Source organism: Pseudophryne corroboree, chromosome 2 (genome assembly GCF_028390025.1).
Source record: "Pseudophryne corroboree isolate aPseCor3 chromosome 2, aPseCor3.hap2, whole genome shotgun sequence".
Lineage (NCBI taxonomy): Eukaryota > Metazoa > Chordata > Amphibia > Anura > Myobatrachidae > Pseudophryne > Pseudophryne corroboree.
This window is the reverse complement of record NC_086445.1, coordinates 244,637,159-244,658,496: the sequence shown is the minus strand read 5'-3', so window position 1 is coordinate 244,658,496 and position 21,338 is coordinate 244,637,159. Positions and strand designations below refer to the sequence as shown.

Genomic DNA, 21,338 nt, shown 5'->3' with positions numbered 1-21,338 from the left:
ATGATTATTGTAATAAAAGATGATTTGCATATCACTGATGACCCATCTGTCCCTGACACGAGGGTACACATGTTTAAGGGGAAGAAAGCTGAGATAACATTTCCCCCCTCTCATGAACCAAATTAATTGTGTGAAAAAGAGCGGGAATCTCCAGACAAGAAACTGCAGTTTCCCAAAAGAATTCTCATGGCGTATCCTTTCCCTGCTAGGGCCAGGATACGATGGGAATCCTCCCCTGAGGTGGACAAGGCGTTGACACGTTTACCCAAAAGGTAGCGCTGACATACCAAGATACAGCTACCCTCAGGGATCCTGCAGATAGCATGCAGAAAAGTACTTTGAAGTCCATTTACACACATTCTGGTACACTACTCAGACCGGCGATTGTGTCGGCAGGGGTTTATAGCGCTGTAGCAGCGTGGACAGATACCTTATCAGCGGAGATTGAAACCCTAGATAAGGATACCATGTTATTGACCCTAGGATATATAAAAGATGCTGTCTTATATATAAGACATGCTCAAAGAGACATTGGTCTACTGGGTTCTAGAGTCAACGCTAAGTCGATTTCTGCTAGACGTGTCCTGTGGAACATGCAATGGACAGGTGATGCCTACTAAAAGAGGCATATGGAGGTTGTACCTTACAAGGGTGAGGAATTGGGTGGAGAAGGGCTCTCGGACCTGGTCTCCACAGCTATAGCTGGTAAATCTGATCTTTTGCCTTATATTCCCTCACAGCCTAAGAAAGCACGACATTATCAAATGCAGTCCTTTCGGTTGCAGAAAAACAAGAAAGTATGAGGAGCGTCCTTTCTTACCAGAGGTAAGGGCGCAGGGCACAGCTAGTTCCCAGGAACAGAAGTCCTCCCCGGCCTCTACTAAATCCACCGCATGACGCTGGGGCTCCGCTAAGGGAGTCCGCCCCAGTGGGAGCACGTCTTCAACTCTTCAGCCACATCTGAGTTCACTCACAGGTGGATCCCTGGGCAATAGAAATTGTTTCTCAGGGTTACAAGCTGGAATTCGAAGAGGTGCCTCCTCGCCGGTTTTCCTTATCGGCCCTACCGGCTTCTCCCCCAGAACGGGAGATAATATTAAATACAATTCACACATTGTATCTCCAACAGGTGGTGCTTAAGGTTCCCCTCCTTCAACAAGGAAGGGGATATTACTCAACCTTGTCTGTAGTCCCGAAACCGGACGCTTCAGTCAGACCTATTTTAAAATTAAAATCTCTGAACCTATACTTGAAAAGGTTCAAATTCAAGGTGGCATCGCTCAGAGCGATCATCGCCAGCCTGGAAGGGGGGGGATTTTATGGTGTATCTAGACATAAAGGCTGCATACCTTCATGTTCCCATTTATCCACCCCATCAGGCGTACCTGAGAATTACGGTACAGTATTGTCATTACCAATTTCAGGGTAATTGGTGGAAATGATGGTGCTCCTACGCAAGCAAGGAGTCACAATTATCCCATACTTGGACGATCTACTAATAAGGGCGAGATCAAAAGAGCAGTTGTTGAACAGCGTGCCACTTTCACTGAAGGTGTTACAGAAACACGGCTGGATTCTCAATATCCCGAAGTCACAGTTGGTTCCTACGACTCGTCTGACCTTCTTGGGCATGATTCTGGATACAGACCAGAAAAGGGTTTTTCTTCCGATAGAAAAAGCTCAGGAACTCATGACTCTAGTCAAGAACCTGTTAAAGCCAAAACAAGTGTCAGTGCATCATTGCACTCAAGTCCTGGGAAAAATGGTGGCGACGTACGAAGCCATTCCCTTCGGCAGGTTCCATGCAAGGACTTTCCAATGGGATCTATTGGACAAATGGTCCGGGTCACATCTACAAATGCATCAGCGGATCACCCTGTCCCCCAGGGCCAGGGTATCTCTCCTGTGGTGGCTGCAGAGTGCTCACCTTCTAGAGGGCCGCAGGTTCGGCATTCAGGATCGGATCCTGCTGACAACCTACGCGAGCCTCCGAGGTTGGGGAGCAGTCACACAGGGAAGAAATTTCCAAGGCCTTTGGTCAAGTCAACAGACTTGTCTTCACATCAACATCCTGGAACTAAGGGCCATATACAACGCCCTACGTCAAGCGGAGACCTTACTTTGCGACCGACCAGTTCTGATCCAGTCAGACAACGTCACCGCAGTAGCTCATGTAAACCACCAGGGCGGCACAAGGAGCTGAGTGGCGATGGCGGAAGCCACCAGAATTCTTCGCTGGGTGGAGAATCATGTAAGCGCACTGTCAGCAGTGTTCATTCCGGGAATGGACAACTGGGAAGCAGACTTCCTCAGCAGACACTACCTGCATCCGGGAGAGTGAGGACTTCATCAGGAAGTCTTCGCACAGATTGCAAGTCGGTGGGGACTGCCCCAAATAGACATAAAGGCGTCCCGTCTCCACAAAAAGCTACAAAGGTATTGCGCCAGGTCAAGAGATCCTCAGGCGGTAGCTGTGGACGCCCTAGTGACACCGTGGGTGTTCCAGTCGGTCTATGTATTCCCTCCTCTTCCTCTCATACCCAAGGTGTTGAGAATAATAAGAAAAAGAGGAGTGAGAACAATAATCATTGTTCCGGATTGGCCACAAAGGGCCTGGTATCCGGCTCTGCAGGAAATGCTCACAGAAGATCCGTGGCCTCTTCCTCTACGACAGGACCTGTTGCAACAGGGTCCCTGTCTGTTCCAAGACTTACCGCGGCTCCGTTTGACGGCATGGCGGTTGAACGCCGGATCCTAGCGGAAAAAGGTATTCCGGATGAGGTCATTCCTACACTAATAATGGCTAGGAAGGACGTGACATCTAAACATTATCACCGAATATGGCGAAAATATGTTCTTGGTGTGAGGCCAGGAATGCTCCTACGGAAGAATTCCATCTAGGCCGTTTTCTTCACTTCCTACAAACTGGAGTGAATTTGGGCCTAAAATTAGGCTCCATTAAAGTTCAGATTTCAGCCTTATCCATTTTCTTTCAAAAGGAATTGGCCTCTCTACCTGTACAGACTTTTGTGAAGGGAGTACTGCATATTCAGCCTCCTTTTGTGCCTCCGGTGGCGCCTTGAGACCTTAACGTTGTGTTAAGTTTCCTTAAGTCACATTGAATATAGAAATACGTAGGTTGAGTATTGAATGTGGCGCTACCCAATTGATGACATAAGATATACGTAGGGGAGCTGCAGGTGATAATTTATGCAGGGAAGTCCGGATCTGCCTTGAGAAAGGAACCTTGTGTGTTCCGAAACGCGTTGGAAACATCCCCCGTTTGGACGGGCTCACCATCATCTGGACCAGAGGAGTGATACCTGCCGGAGTGAGGACTTTAAGATCTGGGAGCAAATGCAGGGCAAGTCCGGACTTCCCTGCATAAATTATCACCTGCAGCTCCCCTACGTATATCCTCGGTAGGACTCCTTCCTTATATCACATTGTGCCTGGTGTGATATTTTATTAGTTGTATGGTATTTAGGTTATTAAAGTGTGCATTTGTTTACATATTTGACTACAATATCCTATGTCAGCAATTAGGTAGCGCCACATTCAATACTCAACCTACGTATTTCTATATTCACTGAAGTGGGGTAGGGTACCCCATGTATGTATTGAACGGCTTGCTTATACCCAAGTGAAGCGCTATAGGTACACTGTCACCCCAAATACATTCTTAAGTCACATTGGTTTGAACCACTTAGAACAGTGGAGTTGAAATATCTCACTTGAAAGGTGGTCATGTTGTTAGCCTTGGCTTCGGCTAGGCGAGTTTCGGAATTAGCGGCTTTATCACATAAAAGCCCCTATCTGATTTTCCATATGGATAGAGCGGAATTGCGGACCCGTCCTCAATTTCTACCTAAGGTGGTCTCATCCTTTCATAAGAACCAACCTATTGTCGTGCCTGTGGCTACACGTGACTTTGAGGATTCCGAGTCCCTTGATGTGGTCACGGCTTTGAAAATTGACGTGGCCAGAACGGCTAGGATCAGAAAAACAGAAGCACTGTTTGTCCTTTATGCAGCCAACAAGGTCGGCGGCCCTGCTTCAAAGCAGACTATTGCTCGCTGGATCTGTAACACTATTCAGCAGGCGCATTCTACGGCAGGATTGCCGTTACCAAAATCGGTTAAGGCCCATTCCACTAGGAAGGTGGGCTCTTCTTGGGTGGCTGCCCGAGGGGTCTCGGCACTACAGCTGTGCCGAGCTGCTACTTGGTCGGGGTCAAACACCTTTGCAAAGTTTGATACACTGGCTGAGGAGGACCTCCTGTTTGCTCAATCGGTGCTGCAGAGTCATCCGCACTCTCCCGCCCATTTGGGAGCTTTGGTATAATCCCCATGGTCCTTACGGAGTCCCAGCATCCTCTAGGACGTTAGAGAAAATAAGATTTTAAACCTACCGGTAAATCTTTTTCTCGTAGTCCGTAGAGGATGCTGGGCACCCGTCCCAAGTGCGGACTTCTTCTGCAAGACTTGTATATAGTTTTGCTTACATAAGGGTTATGTTATAGTTTTCATCGGTCTTGGACTGATGCTATGTTGTTTTCATACTGTTAACTGGTTAGTATATCACAAGTTATACGGTGTGATTGGTGTGGCTGGAATGAATCTTGCCCTTGAAATAACAAAAATCCTTTCCTCGTACTGTCCGTCTCCTCTGGGCACAGTTTCTCTAACCGAGGTCTGGAGGAGGGGCATAGAGGGAGGAGCCAGTGCACACCCAGATCCAAAGTCTTTCTTAAAGTGCCCATGTCTCCTGCGGAGCCCGTCTATCCCCATTGTCCTTACGGAGTCCCAGCATCCTCTACGGACTACGAGAAAAAGATTTACCGGTAGGTTTAAAATCTTATTTTTGTCATACAGAAAGTGCAGACAAACTGTAAGTTGCCACTTCAAAAATGAATGCAAATGCATTGTCTCTTCTGCAAAGTCTCTTTCCTATAAAAAGTGCCAGTATGTATTTGTGCCTTCTGCTTAGGACCATGTTGATCTGTTTCCTGCTCCTGAGCAGCTCTGCAATCTACCAGAGCAAGCGTGGGCTTCTAACCTGACTCAAGCTGTAGCAGAATTAGCAAGGCAACTAGCTATATCCAGGCAACCCACTCAGGATGCTTTTGCTGGGCCTTCCTCCATTCCTCCTCAGTATATTGTGGATTTACCCATGCCCCTCCAATTGGTTTAGGAAACTGATTCTGAAATTTCTACTAGAGGATGATTTTCAGCATGATTCAGACCTAGAAATGTCTTCTGTTCAGGAAGAGCAACAAACTAGTTTGGTAAACATGGAAGCCTTAATAGCAGCGGTTAGATCTATTCTAAAGATTTCTAAGGACTCTGAAGACACCTCGCCTCAGGATTCGTATCTATTTAAGCACAAGAAAAAGGCAGCATTAATCTTTCCATTTGGCTCACTTGGAGGATCTCTACACTGAAACAAGTGGTACTAGATTTGCAGACTGCTTATATATATATATATATATATATATATATATATATATATATATATATTTATTTCTGCTGTGGGGTACATTGGGCTCCACAAGGAAAGACATAGGGGTGTAGAGTAGGATCTTGATCCGAGGCACCAACAGGCTCAAAAGCTTTGACTATTCCCAGAATGCACAGCGTCGCCTCCTCTATAACCTCGCCTCCCTGCACAAGAGCTCAGTTTTGTAGTTGGTGCCGCAGATAGCAGGCACATAACAGAAGAGCTTTTTGAGAAGAAAAGTGAAGACTTCATCTCTCCCCAGCGGCGCTGTACACTCCCGAGCCCTGGTTGCCGGGTAACTACAGCAGGAGGCTCCGGTTTTCTTCTAAAGTCAGGCACACACAATGGGGGCTCTCCGGGATCGCGTGGCCGCGCTTTGGGAGGTGGTAAATGGGTCCCACTCGCGGGACCCGTACTTTATCGCGATCCGGCGCGGTCAGTGGGAGGCGGGCCGCGCGCGCTGGCGGTGGACAATGTGGCAGTATAGGCGATCCCACTAGATCACCAGGGCATGGGTGCAGGTCAGGTTTCCCCTTAAAACCGTTTTACTAGTAGCCCACAGTACCCAGTGGTTTTGCCAGCAGGGGGATAAGGCTTAGACCTGGAGCCCCTCCCCCAGCCCCAGGGCGCCATTTCCAGCAAATGTTCCCGCCCTGGAGCTGCATATCTGTCTCTCCCTCACTCCCTGTCAGTGTTTGGGCGCCATTTCTCTCAGCTACACTGGTCCTGGGATTGCTTGGGCAAATCCTCCTGTGTACAGCCGCTTGGTTGTCAGCGCTGTGACTTTACATGACACTTAAGTATTCTACCTGCCTTTTTAGACAGTGTTAGTTAAGAAAGAGTGCATTTAGTCAGGGTTCTCTGGTACAAGTACCCTGTGATATACATCCAGTTCTTACTGTGCAGTATTATATCTATTGACTACCTAGCTATATAAGCTGGTCCAGTGCAGTATTATTGTTAGTAATAACCTCTGCATTGTTTAACTGTGACTATATGTGTGTGCATTAGCTTGCTGAGTGGCTTCCATTTCGTGTCTCTCACTCAACTTGCTATCCCTATATTCTATAACCTGAGGGGGCTTGGTGCGTCAGGTTTTATAATTATATAGGATTTTCACAAGATATACTCTAATATACGTATTTTTCTCTGTGATTTTAGTCACCATATCTCTACTGTATATCTGCTTGTGCTGACTACACTGCGCAGGAGTTTGGGTAAGAGGTATTGTGCTGCTGCCAGTTGTACTGTGTTACCTGATACTGCAAGTTATATCATCTCTGCTTCTGAAGGTAACGGTTCTGGGGCTGAACACACTGCCGGTGTTGCTGAAGCCACAGACCCCTATGAGGAGACTATAGCAGCTGTGGGCTCTGGTTCTGGGGGCTCCTTGCCCCCCAGTGGGACTGTGGCAACAGGGGTACATAATGACCCACCATGGGCTACTTTCTCCACGCTTCTACATACGTAGTCACTAAACTAACAGCCCCTATGGGACCTGCTCAATTGAAGAAGTTGAAGCAGTCCTTGTCTACTAAAAAGTCTGACCGTCGCTCGCCTAAGATTATCTCCTCACAATCCACTGCTGTCACTGACACCTCGTCTGATGAAGATGGCGCTTACACTGACCCCACAGATTCTGACACAGATACTGCTGATGGGGATGGTAGTTCACATGTGGATGTTCCTAATCTTTTGGAGGCTATTAAGTTAATTTTACAGATTACGGATGATCCCGAGCCATCCGCCCCTCCTAAGAAACCAGATAGGTTCAAGCGTCAGAAGGTGGTTAAACAAGTTTTACGTCACTCTGACCACCTAGTGGATATACGTCAGGAACCCTGGGGAAACCCATGAAAGAAGTTTGTGCCTCAAAAGAAGATGCTGGCTCGCTATCCCCTCGCGCCAGAGCCGTCTAAAAATTGGGAAACGCCTCCTCCAGTAGACTCGCATGTGGCTAGGATGGTGGTTTCCTCAGCTCTACCTGTCACTACCGCCACGTCTCTAAAAGAGCCTACGGATAAACGTTTGGAGGGTTGTCTGAAAGTGAATTACACCCTCACGGGTGCTACACAAAGGCCCACTATTGCCGCAACATGGGCTGCAGAGGCTATTGAAGCATGGGCCTTGGAGTTAGAAGCTGAAATCTCTTCTGACCATGCTAGACAATGCTTGTCATATATTGTCACAGCATCTCACTATATTAATGAGGCGGCTTCTTATGCCAGTATCCTAGCAGCCAAGGCCTCTACTACATCAGTCCAGGCTCGCCGGATATTGTGGCTGAGATCCTGGTCTGTGGATCTGGACTCTAAAAAAAAAACCCTGGAGGTACTACCTTTTAAGGAAGATATTCTATTTGGGGAGGACTTAAATAAGATAGTGGCTGACTTGGCTACTGCCAAAACTGCCTGTCTGCCAAGTACCACTCCTTCTGTGTCAAAGGCTAAGGGTACTTCCTTTCGTCCTTCAGGTAAAGCAAAAGGTCAGGCGTACAACAAGCAGGCCCGCACTTCCAAACCTGGTAAGCCGAAGCCCAAAAGAGCCTGGGCTGCCCGTCAGCCAGCTTCCAAGACCGATAAGCCTGCCGCATGACGGGCGGGCCTCCCCCTGGGGGATCCCAGGGTGGGAGGCCGGCTTCTAGGGTATACCCAGGAATGGTTGAAGACCTCTTCAGATGCCTGGGTACGGGAAGTCGTCACTCGAGGTTACGCCATAGCCTTCAAAAACCGCCCCCCTTATCGATTTTGCTGGACAGACGTCCCGTTGGACCAGACAAAGGCAAACACTCTACATTCGGTGGTACAGACCCTCCTGGATACAGGAGTCGTAGTACAGGTGCCTCTTGCTCAGAGGGGCCGGGGGTACTATTCTCCGCGGTTTCTGGTCCCGAAACCGAATGGGTCCTCCCGGCCCATTCTCAACCTCAAGGCACTGAAAAAGTTTGTGAAGGTTTCCAAGTTCCGTATGGAAACCCTTCGCTCTATAGCTCTGGCCTTGGAACCTGGGGACTACATGGTCTCCCTGGACATACAGGATGCTTACCTGCATATTCCTATAGCAGTGTCACATCAGCAATACCTGAGGTTTGCGATTGGCAACCTCCATTACCAGTTTTGGGCGTTACCTTTTGGTTTAACTACGGCTCCACGAGTCTTCACCAAAGTCATGGCGGTGTGGACGGTGGTACTCCGCCGTCAAGGGGTCATGATACTGCCGTATCTGGACGACTTGTTAATCCTGGCAAATTCCCCAGAAATTCTCCTACGTCATCTGGATATGACTGTCCGGTTTCTGCAAGCCCACGGTGGCTCATCAACTGGAAGAAATCCTCCCTGGTCCCTGCTCAGAGCATGGTGCACCTGGGAGCGCTATTGGACACTCACAACCAGCAGTTGTTCTTGTCTCAGGAGAAAGTCCTGAAGCTTCAGGACAGGATTCGTTGCTTCCTTTCTCGTCAGCAAGTGTCGATACATTCGGCGATGCAGGTGCTGGGCCTCATGGTATCAGCATTCGACATGGTGGAGTATGCTCAATTTCATTCTCGCCGCCTCCAGAGGCTGATTCTAGCCAAGTGGGGCGGCCTGCCTCACCGGATCAGGTCTCACATGATCTCATCGGCTCCGGAGGTCCGTCTATCGCTGCACTGGTGGCTCCAGGACCAACGATTGTGCAGAGGCCGTCCCTTCTGGATATCCGACTGGGTCTTGTTGACGACAGATGCCAGTCTCAGAGGTTGGGGAGCGGTGCTGCAGCAGCACTCCCTTCAGGGTCGATGGACCAAGGAGGAATCTCTCCTCTCGATCAATATTCTGGAGTTGCGGGCGATCTTCAATGCGTTGAACCTGGTCCAGCATTTAATTCAGAACCGTCCTGTTCAAGTACAGTCGGACAACGCCACCACAGTGGCTTACATAAATCATCAAGGCGGCACTCAAAGCCGTTTGGCAATGAAGGAAGTCTCACGGGTTCTACTTTGGGCGGAACGCCATCTACCGGTCATATCGGCAATATTCATTCCGGGAGTCCTGAATTGAGAAGCGGACTTTCTCAGTCGTCAGGGCGTACATGCCGACGAGTGGGGCCTCCATCCAGAAGTGTTTCAACTCCTAGTGGAAAAGTGGGGCCTTCTAGACGTAGATCTGATGGCGTCTCGACACAATCACAAGGTTCCGGTCTTCGGAGCAAGGACAAGGGATCCTCAAGCAGCATTCGTGGATGCGCTGGCGGTGCCGTGGAGGTTTCGTCTGCCATATGTGTTCCCTCCGGTGTCACTCCTGCCCAGGGTAATTCGGAAGTTCAAGCAAGAAAGAGGAATTCTGCTTCTCATAGCTCCAGCGTGGCCCAGACGGCACTGGTTCTCAGACCTGCAGGGCCTATCGTCAGAGCGTCCAATTCTACTTCCACAACGCCCAGACCTCCTCGTTCAGGGCCCCTGTGTCTACCAGGACCTAGCCCGGCTGTCTTTAACGGCGTGGCTCTTGAAGCTTCCTTCTTAAGGGCTAAAGGGTTTTCTGAGGCGGTCATTCAAACTATGTTGCGGGCCCGGAAACCGGCTTCTGCTCGGATTTACTATAGGGTCTGGCATTCTTACTTTGTTTGGTGCGCATCTAACGATTATGACGCTTCCAAGTTTAGTATAGCCAAGTTGTTGGCCTTTCTTCAGCAGGGCCTGGACTTAGGCCTGCGTCTGTCCTCCCTTAAGGTTCAAATATCTGCCTTGTCGTTGTGGTTTCAGAGAAAGATTGCGACCTTACCTGATGTGCATAACTTCGCTCAGGGTGTGTTGTGTATCCAACCTCCCTATGTCCCGCCTGTGGCTCTTTGGGACTTGTCGGTGGTTTTGGAGGCGTTACAAGAGTCTCCGTTTGAACCTCTTGGTTCAGCTGATCTTAAGTGGCTTTCCCTTAAGGTGGCGTTTCTGCTGGCTATTGCTTCAGCTAGAAGTGTCGGATTTGGGTGTAGTATGGAATGCCGGCGGTCGGGCTCCCAGCGACCAGCATACCGGCGGCTTACCGACAGTGTGGCGAGCGCAAATGAGCCCCTTGCGGGCTCGCTGCGGGCACGGTGGTGCGCTAAGCGCGCTACGCTATTTTATTCTCCCTCCAGGGGGGTTGTGGACCCCCACGAGGGAGAATAAGTGTTGGTATGCCGGCTGTCGAGATTCCGGCGCCGGTATACTGTGCGCCGGGATCCCGACAGCCGGCATACTGAAGACCACCCGTCGGATTTGGTTGCCTTGTCTTGTAGTTCCCCATATCTGATATTTCACCGTGACTGGGCGGTTCTTAGGACTCGTCCCAGATATTTACCTAAGGTGGTTTCTTCGTTCCACCTTAACCAGGAGATTGTGGTTCCGGCACTTGTTTCTCCTGATCTGTCTCCCAAAGAGCAGTCTTTGGATGTGGTACGGGCTCTCCGTATCTATGTGAAGAGAACTGCTTCTATTAGGAAATCTGATTCTCTCTTTGTGCTGTTTGGATTTCACAAACGGGGCTGGCCTGCTCACAAGCAAACTTTGGCCAGATGGATTAGAATGGTGATTGCACATGCTTATGTGAGGGCTGGTCTATCAGCTCCTGCTCACATTACGGGCCATTCTACTCGGTCTGTTGGACCTTCTTGGGCGGCCCGCCGTGGTGCGACCCTTGAACAAATGTGCAAGGCGCTACGTGGTCTTCAGTGAACACGTTCATAAGGTTCTATGCCTTCGATACTGCCGCTTCCCAGGATGCTTCCTTTGGACGCCAGGTTCTTGTGCCCGTTACAGTGCGTCCCCTCCCATAAGGAACTGCTTTAGGACATCCCCTATGTCTTTCCTTGTGGAGCCCAGTGTACCCCGCAGCAGAAAACGAGTTTTATGGTAAGAACTTACCTTTGTTAAAACTTTCTGCGAGGTACACTGGGCTCCACAAGGCGCCCACCCTGACGCACTTAGCTTCTTTGAATTGGTATGGCATTAGCCGCTGACACTGCTCCTGTCGTGAGAGTGTGGTGTGTGTGTGGCTACTAACCATTGTCGTCTCTTTTCCTGCTACTGCATCAGGCTGGTTAACTAAAAACTGAGCTCTTGTGCAGGAAGGCGGTGTTATAGAGGAGGCGGCACTGTGCATTCTGTGAACAGACAAAGCTTTTGAGCCTGTTGGTGCCTCGGATCAAGATCCTACTCTACACCCCTATGTCTTTCCTTGTGGAGCCCAGTGTATCTCGCAGAAAGAGTTTTAACAAAGGTAAGTTCTTACCATAAAACTCGTTTTATATATATATATATATATATATATATATATTATTTTTGTTTATTTTTATTTTATTTTTTGTATCTTCCCCCTTTCGTTGGATAGATCCAAACGGGAGACTTCTCCACCTGTGAACACTTACATTGCTCGGTTGGCTAAGTCTACCACCCTCTTTTTGCCAAATGTGGTCTCTTTGAAAGACCCTGGAAGTTTTTCTTAATGCGATTTCTTCAGCTGCAGGAGTGCAGCTGCGGCTTGGGTCCCAAAGGCTTTGCAGAGATGGGCTGTATCTCTGTACAATGGTCTTCGACAGGTACACCTTGCTTTGAACTGTTGTCAACAGGGGGGAATGCCAGAGAGGCAGCAGCTTATCTAGGAGATGCGTCTTTGGACTATAGTATTCTTTCAGCTAGGATTTCGGCCTCCCCGATGGCAACCGGTAGAACCCTGTGGCTTCACACATGGTGGGCCGTCTGAGTCTAAAAAGGCTCTGGAATCTTTCCCTTTCAATGGCTAGATTGTCTTTGGTCCAAAATGGGATACGTTCATTGCTTCCATGGCTGCCTCCAAGTCGGCATTCCTACTGTCCTCAGCAGCTAAACTGAAGGTTCCTCCTTTATGGTCCTTTAAACTCCCAGATGCATTTAAGGTTCCATCCTTCTTTTTATGGTCCTGATTCCTCCTCCCAATGAGGAAAGCCCAAAGGAAAACAATCTTTGAAGGAAAACAAGCCTGCCCCCATGTTCACTGAAAAACAACCTGCATGACTAGCCGGTCTCTCATCTGCAATTTTTCTGCAAGGAATGGTGGAAAACGACATCTGCTTCTTCTGTTAAGTGTGTGTGTGTGGTGGGTCCGGGCTAGTAAGGAATTCTGAAGAAGCTGCTGACTATTGATATAGGCGGGAAAATGCATAAAGAACCTGTTTTATCCACGACTCTAGCCGTTATTTGCCACTCCTTGCTCAAGACCATTATTGGGTACTGCAGCTTAGTGACTCCAGATACGGCTTTATTTCTGGACTGCACCAGCAGCTAGGAGGAATAACTGCCGTCCCTATATATGTGAATGGAGCTAAGGACACACACAGGGGCTTACCTGTCGCCCTAAAAGCATTCCTATTTCCTGGCCAGGAACCAAAAACAGGAGCAGGTAATATTGTATCTACATTCACCTACTAACAATGGATCTAATAATTAACTTATAATGACTGCTGTCGCATATAAGCTGCCTTACCAACAAAGCCTGTTTATAAACTGCTTGTCTAACATGCTAACATTCCAAGCTTTATAATAAATTGAATGATGATTCTTAGTACATTGAAGGAAATCTACATGCTTGAGATCGAGTAATAAGTGGCATTCAGTTCATGGTTTTTAATTTTATTTTCTGCAGCGGGGTACACTGGTATTCCACAGGGAATAACATTGGGGTGTAGAGTTGGATCTTGATCCGATTCACCAACAGGCCAAAAGCTTTGACTGTTCCCAGGATTCATAGCGCCGCCTCCTCTATATCCCCGCCCCAGGCACTGGAGCTCAGTTTGTAAGTTGGTGGCAGCTAACAGGGAGGGCTGCACCAAGCAGCCCTGAAAAGAGCTTTTTGAAGAAAGAAGACTTCAAGGGCCGCAGCACAGGCACTTAGAAGTGCTATATGTCAGTCTGACATATCGTACTGCGGCTCCCTCACCTCCCCCAGCGGCACTGTATACGCCTGCGCCCTGATTGCCAGGTACTTACAGCGGAGGTCTCATCAGGCACACACTCCCCGCTGCTCTCCTGGATCGTGTGGCCGCATCTACAGGGAGGAGGTAAGAGGATCCCCCAGGCGGGACCCGCTGAAATCGCGATCTGGTGCGGCCTTTAGGAGACGGACCGCGCGCACTGGCGTGGACACTGTGGTCGTACATGGACCCCACTAGACCATCAGGGCAAGGGGCACAGGTCGGATTTATTAAAATCCGTTTCAAATAGGCCCCGCAGCACCTTTTGGTGAAGTCCAGCAAGGGGATAAGACTCTGACCTGTAGCTCCTCCCCCAGCCCCAGGCGCCATTTACTGCAAATGTTCCCGCCCTGGAGCTGCATATCTCCCTCTCCCTCACTCCCTGTCAGCGTTTGGGCTGATTCTGAGACTGCTGGGCAATGTCTCCGCTGTAAAGCCGCCTGCATCATCAGCGCTGTGCATTTACAGGACACTTAAGTAGTCTACATGTCATTTAGACAGTGTTCGTTAAGAAAAAGTGCATAACTTCAGGGTTATTTTGTACAAGTACCCTGTGATATACATCCAGTCTTTACTGTGCATTGTTATATCTGTGTGTGTGTGTGTGTGTACGTATGTATGTGTATGTGTGTGTATATGTATATATATATATATATATATATATATATATATATATATATATATATATATATATATATATATGTATACATATATATATATATATATATATATATATATATATATATATATATATATATATATATATGTATACAGACAGACAGACAGACAGACAGACCTTTTACTTGGTAGTCCAGTTACTTAGTATTGCTAGTCCTGTGCAGTTTTAGTGTTTGTAATAATTTCTGCATTTTACATGTGACTGTGTGTGCCAATAGCTGCTGTGTGGTTTATTCCGTGTATCTCACACATATTGCTGTCCCTATATTATGTACCCTGAGGGGGGCTAAGTGCTTGAGGGTTCTCATATGATATAGTGTCTCACAGGATATACTGCTCTGGTATTTTTCTCTGTGTGTTTGTCACCATATACCTCTTAAATTCCCTGTTTGTGCTCTGCTTTGCAGTCACACTATACAGGGTTTTTTTGTCAGGTATTTTGTCTGCTTTTATTGTACTATTACACCCTAAGGTTACGCTTACAAATTATGTCTGCTAAACAGGGTGGTAGATCCATGGCTGATTCTGCACCATGCAGTGCTGATGCCACGGATTGCTCAGAGGAAAACATTGCAGCTGAGGGTTCAGCTACTGGGGGTTCTATACCCCTCAGTCAGTCTGCCTCACAAGGGGAACACCAAGACCCACCTTGGGCTGCTTTTTCTAATTAACTGACTATGCTAATAACTAGACTTGCTCCCCCTGTGGTACCTCCTCTGCCATTACAGCCACATATTGTCCCTGCAGTTAATCCGCCATAGGCAGATAATCTGTACTCTCAGTTACAGCAATTAAATCAGCCTTTGGTAAAACAAAAACCTAACCCTCGCCGCCTAAGTTTTACCCCATTCTGACCATTTGGTTGACATACGTCAGGAATCCTGGGACTATCCATGAAAGAAATTATCTCTGTTTTAAGAAGATGCTAGCTCGTTATCCCCTCGCTGCAGAGTTAAGTAAAATTTGGGAAACACCGCCGCTGGTGGACTCATAAGTCGCGTGTCTGGTGGTGTCCTCTGCTTTGCCTGTCACTACCATCACCTCCCTGAAGGAACTGACTGATAAATGTGTGGAGGGTTGCTTAAAGTCTATTTACACTCTTGCCGGAGCTGTGCATAGGCCCACTATTGCAGCTTCTTGGGCTGCAAAAGCTATTGAAGCCTGGGTTCAGGAAGTTGAAGCGGAACTACCGTCTGATTTTCCTGATAATGCTAGTCATTGTCTTTCATATATTATTACAGCCTCTCATCATATTCAGGAGGCGGCATCTGATGCTGGCGGCCAAAGCGTCTACTACGTCCATTCTGGTTCTCCGGATTCTCTGGTTGCGGTCCTGGTCTGTAGATATGGACTCTAAAAATACCTTGGAGGTGATCCCTTTTAAGGGAAACATCCTTTTTGGGGAGGATCTCGACAAGATTGTTGCTGATTGTTGCTTAGCATCTGCTAAGACGGCCTGTCTGCCTAGTACTAATCCTTCGGCTCCGAAGGCTAAAAGTACTTCCTTTCGCTCCTTTTCACCTCCAAGTAAAGCAAAGGGTCAGGCGTACCCAAAACAGACTTGCACTTCCAAATCAACGAAGCCCAAACCTAAACGTTCCTGGACTGCCCGTCGGCCTGCTTCCAAAACAGACAAGCCTGCTGCATGACGGGGCGGGCCTTCTCCTGGGGCACCCCAGGGTGGGTGGGAGGCCAACTTCTGCGGTTTGCTCAGGTAAGGTTACAGACCACTTCAGACGCCTGGGTACAGAAAGTTGTCACTCACGGATACGCCATCTCGTTCAAGAAATGTCCCCCTTGCCAGTTTTGCTCCACAAACATCCCTTCGGATCCGGTAAAAGCAAAAACTCTTCATTTGGTGGTACAATCCCTCCTAGACGCAGGGGTGATAGTGCCGGTGCCTCTGGCTCAGAGAGGAAGGGGGTACTATTCAATGTTGTTCCTTGTTCCGAAACTGAATGGGTCTTCCTGGCCCATTCTCAACCTCAAGTCATTGAACAAATTTGTGAAGGTATGGAAACTCTTTGCTCTATTGTTCTGGCTTTGGAGCCCATGGACTATATGGTATCCCTGGACATACAGGATGCTTACCTGCATATTCCTGTTGCCATGTCACGTCAGCAATAACCTGTGGTTTGCTATTGGCAACCTACAGTTTCAATTCCATGCCTTACCTTTTGGTCTGACCACGGCTCCGAGAATTTTCACCAAGGTCATGACTGCTATGCTCCGCCGTCAGGGTGTCAGGATCCTGCTGTATCTGGATGACTTGTTGATCCTGACTAACTTTCCAGAGGTTCTCCTCCGTCATCTGGAACTGACGGTCCAATTCTTGCAAGCCCACGGGTGGCTCATCAACTGGAAGAAATCCTCACTGGTCCCTGCTCAGAGCATGGTGCACTTGGGGGCCGTATTGGACACCCACAACCAACGGTTGTTCTGGTCTCCAGAGAAAGTCCTGAAACTTCAGGAAAAGATAAGATGCTTCCTATCTCGACCACGTGTGTCGATACACTCGGCGATGCAAGTACTAGGCCTCATGGTGTCTGCTTTCGTTATGGTGGAGTACGCTCCATTTCATTCCCGCCCTCTGCAGAGGTTAATCCTTTCCAAATGGGACTGCCTGCCACACCGGATCAGGACTCTCACATGTTAACCTTGACTCCGGAGGTTCACCTGTCACTGACCTGCTGGCTACAGGACCAGCAACTGAGCAGGGGTCGTCCCTTCTAGATATCCAACTGGGTCCTTCTAACGACTGATGCCAGTCTGCTGGGTTGGGGCGCGGTGTTCGAGCAACACTCTCTTCAGGGTCGATGGACCAGGGAGGAATCTCTACTCCTGATTAACATTCTGGAGTTGCGGGCAGTGTTCAATGCTTTGAAACTGGCCCTGCCTCTGGTACACAACAGGCCTGTTCAAGTACAGTGGGACAACGCCACCACAGTGGCGTACATAAATCATCAAGGCGGCACTCAAAGCCGCATGGCAATGATGGAAGTGTCAAAGATTCTTCTATGGGCGGAACGCCGTCTGCCAGCCATATCGGCAGTGTTCATTCCGGGGGTCCTCAACTGGGAAGCGGATTTCCTCAGTCGTCAGGACGTAAACGCCGGTGAGTGGAGCCTTTATCCAGAAGTATTTCAACTCCTAGTGGACAAGTGGGGCCTACCAGATGTAGACCTGATGGTGTTTCGACACAATCGCAAGTTTCCGGTCTTCGGAGCAAGGACAAGGGATCCTCAAGCAGCGTTCGTGGATGCACTAGCAATTCCATGGAACTTTCGGCTGCCATATGTGTTCCCTGCGGTGTCACTCCTGCCCAGGGTAATAAGGAAGTTCAAGCAAGAAGGAGGAATACTACTTCTGATAGCTCTAGCGTGGCCCAGACGGCATTGGTTCTCAGACCTGCAGGGTCTCTCGATAGAGCGTCCTCTTCTACTTCTGCAACGCCCAGACCTCCTCGTTCAGGGCTCTTGTGTCTACCAGGATTTGGTGCGGCTGGCTTTGACGGCGTGGCTCTTCAAGCTTCAGTTCTGGGGGCCAAGGGATTCTCTGAGGCAGTCATTCAAACTATGTTGAAAGCCCGTAAACTTACTTCACCTGGTGTGCGGTTAAGAATTATGATGCATACAAGTTCAGTACTGCCAAACTCTTGGCTTTCCTGCAACAGGACCTGGACTTAGGCCTTCGTCTGACCTTCCTCAAGGTTCATATTTCTGCGTTGTCGATATGGTTTCAGAAAAAAATTGCAACTCTGCCTGATGTTCATACGTTCACTCAGGGTGTTTTATGGATTCAAGCTCCCTATGTTCCCCCTGTGGCTCCTTGGGATTTGTTGGTTGTTCTGGATACCTTACAAGAGTCTCCGTGTGAACCTCTTGAGTCTGTGGATCTTAAGTGGCTTACTCTTAAGGTCTTGTTTTTGCTGGCTATTAGACGGGTTTCAGACTTGGGTGCCTTGTCCTGTCGGTCACCTTTTCTGATTTTTCACCGGGACCGGGCGGTTCTTAGAACTCGCCCTGGTTATCTGCCTAAGGTGGTGTCATCTTTCCACCTTAACCAAGAGATTGTGGTTCCGGCCTTTACCTTTCCAGGTTTATCCTCCAAAGAGCGTCTTTGGCTGTGGTACGGGCTCTCCGTATTTATGTGAATTGAATAGCTTCGCTTTGGAGATCTCTCTTTGTTCTGTTTGGTTCTCACAATCGTGGCTGGCCTGCTAATAAGCAAACATTGGCCTGATGGATTAGAATGGTGATTGCACATGCTTATGTACAGGCTGGCCTTCCAGCTCCTGCTACCATCAAGGCCCATTCTACTCTGTCTGTTGGACCTTCTTGGGCGGTCTGCCATGGTGCGACCCTTAAACAATTGTGCAAGGCGGCTACGTGGTCCTCAGTGAACACGTTCATAAGGTTGGGGTGGAACTGGGCACACTCCACCAACCCTAACCCACACTCCACCAAGTCGAATGTGAACAGCATCTTCTGTAAGACACGCATGTAGTGATGGACCAATGCTCTCCCTAATCGGAGAAGGAATTCAATCAACGCCTGTAGCGAGACAATCTTGTCCAGAGGGTGAGAGGAAGAAACACCCTTGGAACCTGGGTGCACAAGCTGCTGAATAGGTTTCAGACTAGCCGGTATTAAATACATAAAAGGAGATTTATGTTAAGAACTTACCGTTGTTAAATCTTTCTGCGAGGTACACTGGATTCCACAGGGCGACCACCCTAACGCACTTAGCTTCTTTGCGTTTGTATGGCATTAGCCGCTGGTACCTTCTCCTGTCATGAGAATGTGGTTCACTGTGGCTACTAACTGTTGTTGTCTCTCTTACCTGCTCCTGCATTGGACTGGTTAACAAAACTGAGCTCCAGTGCCTGGAGGTGGGGATATAGAAGAGGATACCCCATGCATCCTTGGATCAGTTAAAGCTTTTGGCCTGTTGGTGCCTCGGATCAGGATCCAACTCTAGACCCCAATGTTAATCCTTGTGGAATCCAGTGTACCTCGCAGAAAGAGATTTAACAACGGTAAGTTCTTACCATAAATCTCCTTTTTATGTATTTAATACCGGCTAACCTGAAACCTATTCAGCAGCTTGTGCACCCAGGTTCAAAGGGTGTTTCTTCCTCTGGACAAGATTGTCTCGCTACAGGCGTTGATTGAATTCCTTCTCCGATTAGGGAGAGCATTGGTGCATCACTACATGCGAGTCTTACAGAAGATGCTGTTCACGTTCGACTTGATGGAGTGTGCCCAGTTCCACCCCAGGATCTTCTAGGCGGAAAGTCTGTCTTAAGTGTAACCGCTCTCTCCTTCAGATCAGTTCTCAGATGATTTTGTTGTCCTTGGAAGCTGGACACTACTGTGATGGCTTCAATTGAATTGTCTCACCTGGACAATGCCATTTCTGATTAATCAGTAGGTTCTACTCTCTACAGACGCCTGCCCTGGGCTGGAGGGCAAGTCACATGAGAGGCGATGTGTCATGGATACTGGACAGACCGGGAATCTTCTCTTCCCATAAATGTATTAGAGCTTCAAGCAATCTACAGGACCTTGTGTCAGGCACGCCCCCTTCCCCTTGATCATCTGGTCCAGGTCCGCTCTGACATTATTGCAGTCGCCTACAGTATATAAATCATCAAAGCGGCACAAGGCGCCGCTAGGCAGTGGGGGACGTAATCAGAATCCTGTGGTGGGCAAAAACGTGTTCTCCCAACCCTGTTGGCGGTATACATGCCAGGGGTAGACAACTGGAAGGCAGACTATCTTCGCTGTGGATACACTTTAGGTTCCTTAGATCTTTTCACTGATGTTTCTCCCTTCCCCTCCCCCTCCTGTAGTCCCTTCTACCTCAGGTGATTTGCAAATGTTAACAGGTCAGAGGGACCTTTAATTCTTGTAGCATCACAGGGTGTAGTAAGTAGCTCTTTGTAATGCAGTTTAATCATAGAACTATAAATATGATCTCTGCATACATTAGACCAGTCATCTCCAACCCGTAGCTCGCGAGCTACCGGTATCTCGCTGTAGTATTTTCGGTAGTTCACAGAGCGCATGGTATTGGGCAGTCACTGGCACCCCTCCTCCCTTCATTTTTAATATGGTGCCGTCCATCAGCCAATCAGAGCTCGTGGACCGGCAGTGGCGGCACCTGATTGGCTGCCAGACCGCGAGTTTTGATTAGCTCACTTACCGGCACCATATTTTTAAATGCCCACCGCCGCCGGAGACTGTCACCCTCACCGCAGCCGCTCTCGGGACTTCACAGGAGAGGCGCGCGCTGCGCTCTCCTCCCCTTCCGTCCTTCATATGGGTGGAGCAGCACTGGCGGCAGTAGAAGAAGCCAGCAAGGGTTAGCACTGTGTGTGGGGCACTGTATCGGACACGGGAGGGGCATTTTAAATGGCACTTTGATGGGAATTGTATCTGGCACTGCTGGGGGCATTATTTGTGTATCTGGTACGGCTGGGAGGCATTATTTGAATATCTGGCACTGCTGAGGGGCATTGTTTGTGTATCTGGTACGGCTGGGAGGCATTATTTGAATATCTGGCACTGCTGAGGGGCATTATTTGTGTATCTGGCACTACAAGTGGGGGGCATTACGTGTATTTGTGAGGCCAAACCCACTTTCGCAGGAACGCACGCACATTGAGGGGAAGGGGGTAGCTCCTTCAGAGGTTTTAATTTCCGAAATCAGCTCACACCCCAATTAAGGTTGGAGACCACTGCATTGGACAAATCAAATAAAACTTAATTTAAATTGCTCATTATATAATCGACCCTATTGTCAGGCTTTTTTTTTTCTTTTTCATTAAATGCTAGACAAAGTCTGTCAAGATTTTGAGTTTGTGGAGATTCTGAGGAGAAGCATTTGTCTAGAACAGAACACACAGGCCTGGTGTGAGAACTGTGAGAAATACCAGCCCACAGTAAGTGCTTGTAGTATTTCATATTTTAACGTTAACTTGTAGTTTACAAAAATGTAATAGCATCTGATGACAAATCTAATGGGCCCTACACACTGGCCGATCCGCCGCCGAGTTACCTGACGGCGGATACGGCCGACGGGCGACCCGGTGGCGGAGGGGCAGTGACGGGGGGAGTGAAGTTTCTTCACTCCCCCAGTCACCCTGCTGCATTGAAGTGTGGGTAAATATGGACGAGATCGTCCATATTGGCCTGCAT

General features: G+C 48.6%; 1 protein-coding gene across 4 annotated transcripts in view; it reads left to right on the top strand.

Moving 5' to 3' along the window:
- Window positions 1-21,338, top strand: part of PAN2 (poly(A) specific ribonuclease subunit PAN2) — a 295,174-nt gene that overhangs the window by 146,865 nt on the left and 126,971 nt on the right. For all 4 annotated transcript variants that reach the window (XM_063952590.1, XM_063952592.1, XM_063952589.1 and 1 more), the window contains one exon: window positions 20,976-21,082. In XM_063952590.1, the coding sequence (XP_063808660.1) occupies window positions 20,976-21,082 (107 nt within the window). The remainder of the gene's footprint in view (window positions 1-20,975; window positions 21,083-21,338) is intronic.